Source organism: Drosophila montana, unplaced genomic scaffold (assembly GCF_035044405.1).
Source record: "Drosophila montana isolate Dmon_TW-CO22-7 unplaced genomic scaffold, ASM3504440v1 contig_1903_1, whole genome shotgun sequence".
NCBI classification, from domain to species: Eukaryota; Metazoa; Arthropoda; class Insecta; order Diptera; family Drosophilidae; genus Drosophila; species Drosophila montana.
This window is the reverse complement of record NW_026996823.1, coordinates 73,971-88,239: the sequence shown is the minus strand read 5'-3', so window position 1 is coordinate 88,239 and position 14,269 is coordinate 73,971. Positions and strand designations below refer to the sequence as shown.

Sequence of the window (14,269 nt, the reverse complement as noted above, 5' to 3'; positions counted from 1 at the left end):
AAAAAGCTTCATGAGTATCTATATTTGCATTTGTGTGTGCAGAACATGAACCAAACATGTAACTGTGAGAAACAGCAATCTGCTTTAATGAATTAATAAATGAAACTAGATGGGAGGATGTTTTTACATTTCAAATTCACTGGGGCCATAGACATTAAATAAATTAACTAAATGTCATCCCTAGACTTATTTATCTTTATTGTGCACTGATAACCCAACTTTCAATGTTGACTCTTAGAAAAGCATTTAGAACGAACGTAGCAATCTATATATGCCCACGACCGCATCGCGCTGTAACAGTAACACTTTAAAGCAAGTTTGGTAATGATAGTTCATTTGTTCATAAGTTAATACCATCTTAATAATGCCTACGCGTGTCGACCAACAAGACAGTGAAGCAAAACCTGCCGATGCTATTGAAAAAACCATGAGTGCAGGTCATGAATATGAAGAAGTACTTGAATTGATCGGTACGTCAACTATTAACAATTTTGGTAGTTTGCAAACCAGCTAATTAATCGAACAATTAAACTACTTGCCAAAGGATTTGGGCGTGTGCAGTGGACTATTCTGGTTGCATCAGGTCTATTACTAATGATGGTAATAAATGAGACAATGGGTATGTCATATATTACAATTGTATCTCAGTGTGAATTCGGAACAAATTCAGTGGACAAGTCCATCATGAGTGCAGCGAGTTTTATCGGTAAGTTTACGTAGAGAGGAAACACTTATTTCTAAAGAACTATGCATACTCGTAGAGATATTGCAGTATATTTATGACGCTGTTAAAAATACTCCAAAACTCCAAATGCTTTTAAAACCACTACAGCACGGTCAGAGATTGTTGCCAGTAATCCTGTTTGCTAGGATTTGCTCTAAACTACTTATAGAACTATAATGAAGGGTCGTCCAATGAGAAAGTGAACAGGTGACCAGAATGTCAAGTCGCTGTCCGGTGTGGTATACACTGACTCGATTTGTGTCAACCGAGAGTGCACCTGTTTTAATGTGAGCCTGGCATTGCCGAGGACGCGATGAAGATGCAACTGTGGGGCATGTGGCTAAATTAAGTTCCACTTGATGTCAGTGCTGAGATGTGCAGCTAGCTCCTAGTGCAAAAAAATGTATGCGAATGAAAAAGCAGATTTAGCACCACTTCTTGAGCGACTTGTTGAGTTCATTGATGTATTTGCTAAATATATTATTAAATTTAATATATAATATTTCGTATCGTTGTCAAACGATGACAATCAATACATAAACTCCTGGGTTCAGGTGCATTCAATGCTTGTTTTTCATGATGAGTTTTCTCATGCAGACATAACGTGGCCAGTTGTATCGTTTGAAAAAGCATTCCCACGCAGTAGCATATGGCGGGTCTGTAATTGGCAATTGACGTATTAAACTTGAGGCTTCATTAGTCAAGCAAGTAATAGTGCTCTAATCGGGATCTCCCGACTAGGGGACTAAGCCCTCTTCTATCAACATTTAATGCAGCCTTCGATATTCGCTATTTAATGATATATAGTAGCATTAATTTTAAATAAAAAGTAGGCCCCCTCTGCCAGTGTCGAAGTTGCAACTACCTTGAACCGACCGAACTACTTGCTATTGCCTCATGCCTCACAGCCATACCAAGTATTAAGTTTTAATGAAACTACTTAATTAAAATACAATCGCAATTGCAATTCAATTTATAGAATTCAAAGTAGACGCTCGTTTGAATGAATATAGAATATTGCGTCTAATCCATTCAAAACTACCTATCATGTGAAAAATAGATTATGGAGCTGCCGTCACGAAGGATCAATATATACGATAAGAAATAATTCATAACGTGCTTTTATTATTTGCATTTATTGTTAGTTTAGTAGACCACCGTCGGCATATCCGCCTTACTTTACTTTCAATACAATTCATGTGAGATCAGGCTATGATTCGTTTAAGTTTTTGCGATCTGAAATTATTTGAACACGTCAGAATAATTTTTATTTTAACCTCTTCTTCCAAAATAAAACATCTTAAAATTTCCAATAGTCACGGTCGGATGCTATTATTGATTTAAGACAATAATTCTAAATACCAAACGATTCGGAAGACCGAAATCCTCTTGTATATTGGATGGTTATACATATATGTAGCTTATTAATTGTTAATACAAGCTACAAGTTCTTAAAACAAAAATGTAATCGTTTTTTCCAAATATGTACATACATACATACATATGTATGTAAGTAGCGAGAGCTTACATTTTTTGAGGGCCCTTTCTGCCAAATTGGTTTGCATTCCGGCGATGTGCAAAAATACATACAAAATATGCAAGTATGCGTGAATAGCAAGTCCAAAAACACACATGCCAACGTTTAGGTACCCTTTCCAACAAGAACGAGCTAAAATGAAAGAATTTCGCATCGACGTGGCAAACCTTTTCATTATTTCATGTTACTCGTCCCCTCAAAAGGGAAGAAATGCCACCGACTTTTGAGAAAAATTGAAATTGTGGGCATTTTTGCTTGTGCGAACACATACACACACAAACATTTTAACGGTACATAGACAAATTGAAAGAGCACTGAGAGTAGGCCAAAGCAGTTTCCTGTAGAGCGATATAAAAAACAGCGATGCCGTTCTATCGCACAAATCATATGGATGAGAGTAAGCCAAAGCAGTTTCCTGTAGAGTGAGCGAATAAAAAGACAGCGATGCCGTTCAACGACACAGGTCATATGTATTCTTACTCTCTTGCTGTGAGAGCATGCGGGCATGTCTCGAACCCGAACAAAAACGAAGACGACTTTGGACCAGCCGCACGAAAAACACTTGTCCCCGTCATTAGTACTGTTTGTCCAGTATATATGCTATTTGGTTAGTGATTTTGTTTGTTTTCTGTGCTGCTATTTGAATTTGCTTTTTATCTCATTAGGACTCAATTATTGGTGTGGATGTTGGGTAGAGGCGGCAGCAAGTAATGCGGTCAGTTGCGAGTTCGAACCCTGCCAAGGAAACTTTATTTTTAATTTATCTTTATTACTACTAAAGCAAACGAGCGCGTAGCGCGATCTATATTTGGTGTTAGAATAAGAGGGTTCTGGATATTCCCTAGTTGGGGGCTCCCGACTAGAACTTCTTACTTGTTTTGATATACATATGAAGCCAAAAGCTTTTTAAGCTATAAGAGGCGTGTAATCCGTTTTCAGTGCGGTATTGTGCACAATTAATGGTCCTATCTAAATGGAAAAGAACCATTTTTATGGGCAGGTGAAAGTGTTAGGAGATCCATAATTGCCATAGACATGACAGCATCAACAGCCGAATTTATATTGATATATCTAGACCAAACTCGGCATTTATAAGTTTCACTATTAACATTTGTTTTTTTGCAGGAATATTTTGCTCTTCATATTTCTGGGGTTATCTTAGTGATTCAATTGGACGTAAGCCAGTATTAATATATACCACATTTGTTGGAAATCTCCTGTCGTTAATTTCAATATTAATTCAGAATTTCTGGATTTATGTGGTTGCACGATTTTTAGTCGGATTTTTGTAAGTATGGACATTCTTCAACCGATATTATTACCAAAGAATTTTGTCTTACATTTTAAAACATGTATGATGGTCGCTTTTCAGCTATTTCTCCGTTTTTCAATATGCTGGTTTTGATTTTTTAGTCTAAGTTTTATAAATTTACTTTGAAGATATTGAAAATAGGTACAGGTTATGTAACAGGCAGAAGTAAGCATCTGCGACCTCGTAAAGTGTATATATTCCTGATATACAAATATACGACACCATAAAAAGTCAAGACAATCTAGCTATGCAATCTGCTATGTCCGTCTGTATGCACGCGTTGACCTCAGAACTTATTAGAGCTGCAGACTTGAAATTTTGAATGTAAAATCGATATCAAAATCCCGTTTTTATACCCTGAACCCATTAAAAATGGGTAAAAAGGATATAATGTATTTGTGCAAATGTATCTAACAGGCAGAAGAAAGCATCTCCGATCCCATAAAATATATATATTCTTGGTCAGCATCATAAGCCGAGACGACCTAGCCAAGTCCGTCTGCTTGTCCGTATATATGAACGCATGGATCTCAGAACCTATAAAAGCTAGAGACTTGTAATTTCGAACATGAGTTTGTTTCCGATAATCGATAACTTGCCCCAGGAACCGATAAAAATCGAAATCGAAGTCCTGTTTTTGAGCAAATCTCGTAACTTATAAGAGCTAGAGTCAACAAACTTGACATTTAGCTTCTAGAATAGTATATATATATAAAGTGTCTTTCATTTTATAGCTATCACCAGCTCCCCTACTACCTCATAGCTATAAATCAAGTAAATAAACCAATTTATACTGCCCACCAATTCAACCCACAATTTATATGCAATTGACTTCTTGGGAATAAATAAATATTCTATAGTACAATAATATCTACTGTTGAAAATTTCATCAAGATCGTTAGGAAACACAAAAGTTATATAACAAAATGTGTTTTGGCTGCCCACGTGGTTGGGGCAGCTAGCGCAAATTGCAAGAATTTCTGTATACATGTACACACACACATTCATGCTCGTCTTTTTTTAATTTTCTTAAAAGCATTGCAATTGCTATTGGGTGGTTTTCTGTGCTGCTATTTTAATTCTTTTTTTTTCATGAAGGCTCAATTATTGGTGTGGCTGTTGTGCTCGACGAACCCTACCGAGGAAACGTTTTTTAAATATATTTTTATTTCTGCTTAAGCAGTATTTGGTGTTTGCAGAAGAGGGTTCAGGGTATCCCCTAGTCGGGAACTCCTAGAGCCGCTTACTTTTTTGAGCATATTTTTTAGGTTGCAGTTTTAGTGTAGTATATATACATACATTGTAAATTACAGTATTTCAACACCACCGACCCATCTTTTTTGCAAAAATATTTTCTATAGCTCAATAAGACCTTCCGCATAAAATTTCATAAAAATTGCTTAAGAAACATGGAAGTTATTAAAGAAAACGTTGCTAAGTCACGTGCCAGCTATCGTAAAAAGCAGGAAGGCCTTCTGTAAACATGTTCACACAAACAAACATTCATATGCGTACTGCAATTGTGATTATATTATATGCGCTGCTGTGTAGTTGTGCTGCTATTTTAGTTCCGTTTTTTTCCCGAAAATATCTAATTCTTAGTATAGCTGGAATGTATGAGGCTGTCGGAAATACATATGTATGTACATATTTCGTTAGAACGAAGGTGGTCGCGAGTTTGACATAGGCAGAGGAATCTTATTTTTTAAATTTTAGAAAATTTTAGATTAGGTTCTCCTAGTGCCTGCGCAGATCAAGTTTGTTTCCGATATTCGATAACCTGCTCCGTTTCCAAGTAATCGATAAAAATCGATATCGAAAACCTGTTTTTTGAGCATGTTTGTTACATACTTGACATGCAGCTTCTAGAATAGTATATGTACATATATATATCAAGTATCTTTCTTTTTATACCCTTGCAGAGGGTATTATAATTTTGTCGTGAAATGTGTAACGCATAGAAGGAGACATCTTCGACCCCATAAAGTATATATATTCTTGATCAGTATCAACAGCCGAGTTGATATAGCCATGTCCGTCTGTCCGTCTGTCTGTTTCTATGCAAACTAGTCTCTCAGTTTTAAAGCTATCTTTATGAAACTTTGCAGAATTCCCTCTTTCTGTTGCACGCAGCTCATATGTCAAAACCAGCTGGATCGGACCACTATATCATATAGCTGCCATAGGAACGATCGGTAGAAAAGTAGGTTCTTGTATGAAAAATATTTTTGTTTATAAAGTTATCTTGACTAAACTTGGTATTTATTAGTTTTACTACGCTCCCCATATATATGCAAAATCCTATTAAGATCGGGCAACTATATCTTATATCTGCCATTGGACCGATCGGTCGAAAATTAAGTTTTTGTATGGAAAATTTTTATGTTTTTTAAGATATCTTGACTTAACTCGGTATTTATTAGTTTTACTACGCTCCCCATATATGTGCAAAATCCTATTAAGATCGGACAACTATTTCATATAGCTGCCATAGGAAAGATCGTTCGAAAATTAAGTTTTTGTATGGAACATTTTTATATGTTTCAAGATATCTTAACCAAACTCGGTATTTATTAGTTTTACTACGGTCCCCATATATATGCAAAATCCTATTAAGATCGGACAACTATATCATATAGCTGCCATAGGAACGATCGGTCGAAAATTATGCTGTTGTATGGAATTTTTTTTGTTTTTCAAAATATCTTGCTCCCTCTACTTATGCAAAATCTTATTCACATAGGGCTACTATATCATATAGCTGCCATAAGAACGATCGGTCGAAAATTAAGTTGTTGTATGTACCTGTTTTGTTTTTCAAGATATCTTAACCATACTCGGCATTAACTATTTTCCCTGTGCTTCTTAGATACGGGCAAAGCACTATGAGCATTTTGAAAAGGTTGTGTCTGCAAGGGTATTAAATCTTCGGTGTGGCGAAGATACCACTTCTTTCTCGTTATAACTATCACCACCTCCCCGCTACTACCTTATAGCTATAAATCAACTAACTAAACCTGTTTATGCTGTTTATTTAAATGCAAGTGTCATTTTGAAAATACACGAATATTTTATAGTACAATAAGATCTACTGCTGAAAATTTCATCAAGATCGGTTAAGAAACACAAAAGAAAATGTGTTTTGGCTGCCCACGTGTTTGCGGCAGCTAGCGCAAATTGGAAGAATTTCTGAATTCATGTACACACACACATTCATGCGCGTCTGCTTTGGATTCTGTCAACTGCATTGCAATTGCGATTGTATTGTTTTCTGTGCTGCTATTTTAATTCGTTATTTTCTCAATAAGACTCAATTATTGGTGTAGCTTTTGAGCACGTAGGGCGCGAGTTCGAACCCTACCGAAGAAACTGATTTTTTTTTTGGCTCCCAGCCGTTTGTTAAGTAGAAGCAAGTTCGAGCCCAGCCAAGGGCAAACGAGCGCGTAGCGCGAGTAACCTTATGTGATGTAGGTGCACGTTATGACGGTGTTTCGGGAAATCCACCCGCAAGTGGGGAAAAATCTCAAAAAACGTTTGTATGTAACTTTTTTGTTTAACATCCGATCGGCCTCAAACTTATTTTCAAAGATCTTTGTTCAAATTCATTTGAGGGGTGTTTCACACTTTTAGGAAAATCCATTCCGCCTTGGTGGAAATGGAGGAAAAAGATTTGGTGGGTGACGTTTCGCGCTCAAATTCATTTCCAAAGATCTACATATATGAAAATTCATTTGAGACGTGTTTCACACTTTTCGCAGAATCCAAACTTTTTCGGGTGGAATGCGACTTAAAGATTTTTTGTGCGAAGTTTTAAGTTGTGTCCGATTTGCTCAAAACTTATTTTCAAAGCTCTACATAAGAATGTAATGAATACGTATTTCAGTGATTTGGGAAATTCCACTCGCAACAGTGGTAAATTAGCGGAAAACGTTTGTATGAAAGATGCTTGCCGTCCGATCAGTTTCAAAATCATTTCAAATTTTTTTGAGAACATTTATTTTATAACATACGTGCCACGGGCGAGGCCGGGTAATACCCGCTAGTATGGTATATATTACCACGCTTTGAATGATTAAAATCATTAAATATGTGTTCCCAAATGCGAAGGTACTTACAGATCCATTTAAGCACAACACACTATCGCGTGCGGCCAGCTTCAGAACTTACACAGCTGCAGCGCTTTTTCCGACTGGTTCCCAATTTTGGAAATTTAATGCTGAGTGTTTGTAGTAGATCTTCATGAAATTATAAAGGAATATATATGTTATTCAATATACTATACGAGAGGCTATCTCGCTCTTACAGGTTCTAAGTTATGCTTAAAAAACCAATTCTTTAAATCTATTTTTATAGGCATTTTAGATATATCGATACTGCTATTAATATTGACCAAGATTCGACGCCTGTTGCATTTATATATACCATTTATCAAGCAATCATTAAAATATCATATTTTGAGCATATCTCTTAACGATCCATTCTTTTATAGTATTCACAGATCCAGAATAACTAAGATCTGGAATAACTAGAAATAATTACTTTTTACAAGGGTATAAAATATTTATTATTTTATTAACAGTATAGCAGGTGCATCTTCCACTACATATGCATATCTTGGGGAATTTTTTACCGTACGTCATCGACCGATAGTAATAAATTATGCAAGTTTTTTTGTCGGCATATCTACAATTTATGTACCTGGTAACTATTTTTATTAAATTATGTATGTAAAATTCCTTTAATCAAATAAAAATTCAATTTTATCATTAAGCTGTAGCGTGGCTTGTAATGTCAATGAACTGGAGTGTAGGTCTCACTGAAAGTTTTTCATTCCGTCCTTGGCGATTGTTGACAGTGTTTTATCTACTTCCTGGAGTGGTAGGAACGATAATATTGTTTAAAATGCCTGACAGTCCTAAAATTTTATTATCGATTGGAAAAATTGATGATGCGTTTGCCGCAGTAGAGTGGATCGCTTTACAAAATGTTGGCAAACGTCTTCAAGAATTGAATGTTGATAAAATAAAATATGATGTATTCACTGACAGAGAAAATGTACCGAGTGTTTCCTACTCACCGTAAGTATTAAGTTTCAACATACCATACTTTAATCAACCATACTTTTTATCCCTTAGAATGGTCTCTTTCAAAAAAATGTGGCAAGAAACCGTACCACTACTAAGAAGCCCGCATTTAAGAAACTTTAGCATAAGCTGTACTGTTATGTGTGGTCTCTTCTTTAGGTGGGCCATATATGCAATTAACTTAACTTTTCACTGATATTCATTTCATTTTCAGTTCATCGGGTATGGGCTTGTGGTATCCAGAAATACTAAATCGTTTGGGATCGTCTATTGCTGACGACGCTATGACCGTTTGTGATGTCATCGATGCTTCAGTTAATCAGTCAAAACTAAACCAAACAACAACTGTATGAACTCGTGAGCAATACCACTAACCATACTACATATAGATGGGACAGCTAGAACAACAAAAGATATCCACACAGACATTTAAAGATCTTTAGACATTAATGAGAGAGCCTTGAGAGCAATAAGAGTAAGCCAAATCAGTCTTGTATAGTGGGAGCGAAAAAAAAAACAGCGATGCCTTTCTATTTCACAAAGCATGTGGCTCTCAATTTCTCTTGGTCTCTGAGTGAACGAGTTATGGACCCGATCAAAAACAAAGTCGATGTGGAACCTGATTCACAGAAAATGTGTGGTTACCTTTTCTTTCTAGCTGTTAGTTAGTGGCAATATACTATAATATACTTTATTTTTTACAGATTTGCGTTGATGAAATAAATACTAAGAGCTATATTGATACGATTACCTACGGTACAGCCTTAACTATGGGATATATTTTAATGGGCTTTGTTATTAATCAGATTGGGCGCAAAGCAGCAATTACAATGGGTTTGGCAATAGCTGCTGGTTGTGCAATTTCATTAGTGTGGATAAAAAACGAAGTTATCATTATAATTTGCTTTTGCTTGTACCTGGTATTACCAGGCTTGTGTGTATCGGTTTTAAGTGGTGCCGTGGTAGATCTAGTCCCCACAAAATTAAGAGGCAAAGCGGTTTGCATCTGCTTGATGCTGGGGCGCATGGGAAGCGTTTTTGGCAGCAACATCATTGGAATTCTTCTCGAGACGTACTGCCATGTAACATTCGAAGTATTTTCTGGATTTATTTTGGGTAAGTAAATATGTTGTACAAAATAAATCAAAAAATGAGTACCTTCAAAATGTTGGTACACCTCCCGATGAGGTCGAGGACTACGACTACTCGAAACTAAGTACGCAACGCTGAGGTTCATTACAAACATAACTTTAACGAGAAAGAAGGGCTATCTTCGGCACGCCGAAGATTTAATACCCTTGCAGACCCAACCTTTTTATTATGCTCGTAGTGCTTTGCCCGTATCTAAGAAGCACAAGAAAAGTAGTTAATGCCGAGTATGGTTAAGTTATCTTGAAAAACAAAAGTTTTCCATCCAACAACTTAATTTTCGACCGATCATGCCTATGGCAGCCATATGATATAGTACTCCGATGTAAATAAGATTTTGCATAAATGGAGGGACCATTGTAAAATTATTAAATGCCGAATTTGGTCAAGATATCTTGAAAACCAAAAAATTTCTCATACAACAACTTCATCTTCGACCGATCTTTTGCTAAATGGCAGCTATATGATATAGTAGTCGGATGTAAATGAGATTTTGCACAAATGGAGGGAGCATAGTTGAACTAATAAATGCCGAGTGTGGTCAAGATGTCTTGAAAAACAAAAAAATTTTCCGTACAACAACTTAATTTTCGACCGATCGTTCCTATGGCAGCTGTATGATATAGTGGTCCGATGTTGATAGCATTTTGCATATACATATGTATATTAGGAGCATATTAAAACTAATAAATGCCAAAAACGAAACAAAAAAGTTGTTCATACAAGAACCTACTTTTCGACCGATCGTTGCTACGGCAGCTATATGATATAGTGGTCCGATCCAGCTGGTTCCGACGGATGTACTGCACTTCTGCAAAGTTTCATAAAGATAGCTTTAAAACTAAGAGACTAGTTCGCATAGAAACAGACAGAAGGACAGGCGGACATGGCTATATCGACTCGGCTGTTGATACTGATCATAAATATATATACTTAATGGGATCGGAGTTGTATCCTTCCATGCGCTACACATTCCACGTAAAAATTATAATACCCTCTGCAAGGGTATACAAATTGTAGTTACTTACCATTTTACGGGGAACAGAAGTTTTAAAAAAATGCTGGAAAAATCGAGAAAGTTTTCGAGAAAAACATAGATACATTTGATCTGCATTCGAGGATATTTATATAAAACTGGCGGGTATTACCACTTATCATACAATATATAGAGGCTTCAAATCTAGGAATAATCGAATTCAGAATTTTTAATGCGACTGAGGCCCATGAGTGCTTCCGACCATTTTGTTATGCCTAGAAAGAGTAAGACTGCTGAGAGTGGCAGCCGAACGCCAAGACTCGAGCCCAGATACATATGTACATATGTGTGTCTATGCATGTGCAGAAAGCGTCTTGCTCTCACTCATTGATCCATGCAATTGTGTGCATCTTCTTTTCACTGCAAAGATTTGCAAAACAACCCTGTGACTTACATATAACTTACATAAGATATTTTCTTCAATGGGTTGGTTGACCCTTTTGTACCTGCGACAGCAAAAGGTACACACATTTATTCAAATGCTCTGCCGTATATTCCGTCGCCAGTCATATAAAACTCTTTGTCCTGGCTGACTGACTGACTTATTGGTCAACGCAAAGGTGCACGTTAAGACGGGGTTTCGGGAAGTTCCACCCGCAAGTGTGGTAAAATCTAGGGAAATGAAACTTTTTGTTCACCATCCGTTCGGATTCAAACTAATTTTCAAAGAACTTTCTTTAAATTCATTTGCAAGCACCCCTTCGCAATTTTCGGTAAATCCATCCCTCCTTGGTGGAAATGGGGGTCAAAGATTTGGTGGGTAACGTTTCGCACTCAAATTCATTTCTAAAGATCTACATACATATATGAAAATTCATTTGAGACGTGTTTCACACTTTCCGCAGAATCCAGACTTCTTCGGCAGAAATGCGATTCAAAGATTTTTTGTTGTGTCCGATTTGCTTCAAACTTATTTTTAAAGCTCCACATAAGAATATATTGAATACGTGTTTTAGCGATTTGGGAAATTCCACCCGCAACAGTGGTAAATTGGCGGGAAATGTTTGTTTGTAAGATGTTTATTTACAGTCCGATCAGTTTCAAAATCATTTTCAAAGCTTTTTTGAGAGAATTTATTTTAGACATGTCATACGTAATATAAACTTAAATGACATAAATAATATAAATTTATTTTATATTATACTTAATTATGTTGTTTGCTGTGGGGATCTATTTCGCTTAAAATAAAAAAAACTTCTTAGACATATTTTTGCAAGGATAAATAATCGCCGGCTTCTAATACCTGTTCTACTAATATAATATTTTATACTTATCTTTGCAGTCTGTGCATTTTTGTCCTATCTCTTACCAATGTAAAGGATAACACGGTTATTAAATCAGAACTTAGCATACGAAGATTTCCTGATGGATTTAAAGAATAAATTATTTATAAGATGTATCGTTTGTAAGAAATAAAATGTAGAAAAATGGTGCGTGGAATTCCCTTACTTTAGTATGACCAAAGGGTTTCGAAATGGCAATAAATGAAATACTGGTAAATAATATTAATCCATTGTTCCTGAAAATTCAATAACAATAATTGCGACTAGGAGAGTGACATAGGTGAGTCGATTGTCCGCTCAAACTATAGAAAAGTAATAGCTTTGAACAAAATATACATGTATGTATCAAATGTATTTATAAATGTCAATACAATAAGTACCCTGAACCCACCATCCCAGATACGAGCTCATTTGTTCTAGCAGTAATATATTTAAAAACAAGTAAGAGGCTATAGTCGAGAGCTCCTGACTAGGAAATACCCTGAACGCTCGTTTGCTTTAGTAGTAATAAAGAAAAATTAAAATGAAAACAAAAATTGTTACCCTGGCAGGGTTCGAACTCGCAACCAACCGCACCACTTGCCGCCTCCACTCAAGAGCCACACCAATAATCGAGTTTAAATAAGAAAAAGAACCAATTAAAATAGCAGCACAGAAAACAATACACTCGCAATTGCAATGCTGTTGATAGAATTCAAAGCAGACGCTCATGAATGTGGGTGTGTACATGTATACAGAAATTCTTGGAATTTGCGCTTGCTGCTGCACGTGTTTGCAGGCCGAAACACATTTTCTTTCGTGTTTCTTAACCGATCTTGATGAAATTTTCAGCAAATCTTATTGTACAATAAAATATTCGTATATTCTCAAAATGACAATTACATTTAAATTGATTCTTATATTGGTGGGCAGCATAAATTGGTTTATTTACTTGATTTCTAGCTTAGAGGTAGTAGCGGGGTGGTAGTGATTGCTATAAAAAGAAAGATACTTGATATATATGTATATACTATTCTAGAAGCTATATGTCAAGTTTGGTGACTCTAGCTCATATTATTTACCAAAATTTCTCAAAACACAGGATTTCGGTATCGATTTTTATCGATTACTTCGAAACGGGGCAAGTTATCGAATATCGGAAACAAACTCGATTTGCGCGAGAACTAGGAGGACCTGCAGCTAAAGTCAAGTCTCTAGCTCATATAGGTTCTGAGATCCTTGCGTTCATACATACGGACAGACGGACGTACAGACAGACGGACATGGCTAACTCGACTCGGCTATTGATGCTGATCAAGAATATATGTACTTTATGGGGTCGGAGATGCTTCCTTCTGCCTGTTACATACATTTCCACAAATACATTATAATCTTCCTACCCATTTTTAATGGGTTCAGGGTATAAAAATAGATAAGATTCTTCTAAGTATGCCTGACTGGACCAAGAAATACATGAGAGAGCATTTGAATGTGTGTGCCTTTTGCAATTGAAGAAAATATCTCTGGCTCGCGACAAACGCCATGATCTACTATTGCGCACATCCACACAACACAAACATACATATGTTTGTAGATCTCGGGGTTTTTTGAGAAGCAATGCAGAGAGAAAGAGATGCACACAAGTGCGCAAAGCAATGAGTGAGAGCGAGGCACACTCTGCACACGCATACACACATATGTATTTGGGGTGTAAGGATTTAAAACTAACATACATACATACATTAAGAAATAGCATCAGCCGCAGCGACGTTGTGCGCTGAGCGAGATGCGACCTCATACTGAACGTTCGGCCTTCGAGGCCGGCGTTCGGCTGCCACTCTCAGCAGTCTAACTCGATCTGGGCACACTAAAATGGGCGCAGGCACCCTTTGGGTTCCCTCGTTGTGATTTATCGTGTTTCGATTATTCTGCTGTTTAACATATCTATGCATTGTATGGTTAGAGCTTCCAGTCTTCGCTTAACCACCAGGGCATTGTATGTACATTGATTGTTAGCATTGATTTTAATGTACTTATTATTATTAAATACCTTTACCGAAATATGGTTTACGATTTTGGAGATTTGTGAGGCGAGCAGTAAAGCTTGTAATTGCTGAGATTGGAAAATGTTTCAAAACAGAAAATGCGTCTATATAAATATAATT

At 36.4% G+C, this 14,269-nt stretch overlaps 1 protein-coding gene across 8 annotated transcripts; it reads left to right on the top strand.

Moving 5' to 3' along the window:
- Positions 1-276: 276 nt before the first annotated feature.
- On the top strand, positions 277-12,351 carry LOC135441256 (synaptic vesicle glycoprotein 2B). 8 transcript variants are annotated; one of them, XM_064700798.1, is made up of 9 exons: positions 277-470; positions 545-706; positions 3,387-3,437; positions 8,158-8,274; positions 8,345-8,651; positions 8,709-8,816; positions 8,872-9,004; positions 9,362-9,773; positions 12,125-12,351. In XM_064700798.1, exons 1-9 carry the CDS (start codon positions 365-367, stop codon positions 12,157-12,159), a joined length of 1,431 nt encoding a protein of 476 aa, XP_064556868.1. In that variant the 5' UTR covers positions 277-364; the 3' UTR covers positions 12,160-12,351. The 8 variants fall into 8 exon arrangements, 7 of the variants coding, with proteins under 7 accessions (XP_064556868.1, XP_064556869.1, XP_064556870.1 ...); XM_064700797.1 differs by having other exon boundaries at positions 278-470; positions 3,387-3,549; positions 8,153-8,274; XR_010438444.1 differs by lacking the exon at positions 12,125-12,351 and having other exon boundaries at positions 3,387-3,549; positions 8,153-8,274; positions 8,872-9,132; positions 9,201-9,393.
- The last annotated feature ends 1,918 nt before the right edge of the window (positions 12,352-14,269 follow it).

What these genes read in the sequence shown, in the direction of transcription:
- LOC135441256 (XM_064700797.1), top strand. Translation starts at nt 365, where the DNA reads ATGCCTACGCGTGTCGACCAACAAGACAGTGAAGCAAAACCTGCCGAT. An exon ending in GAGTGCAGCGAGTTTTATCG is followed by an intron (nt 707 to 3,386) that starts GTAAGTTTACGT and finishes GTTTTTTTGCAG; the next exon opens with GAATATTTTGCTCTTCATAT. An exon ending in ATGTGTGGTCTCTTCTTTAG is followed by an intron (nt 8,817 to 8,871) that starts GTGGGCCATATA and finishes TTTCATTTTCAG; the next exon opens with TTCATCGGGTATGGGCTTGT.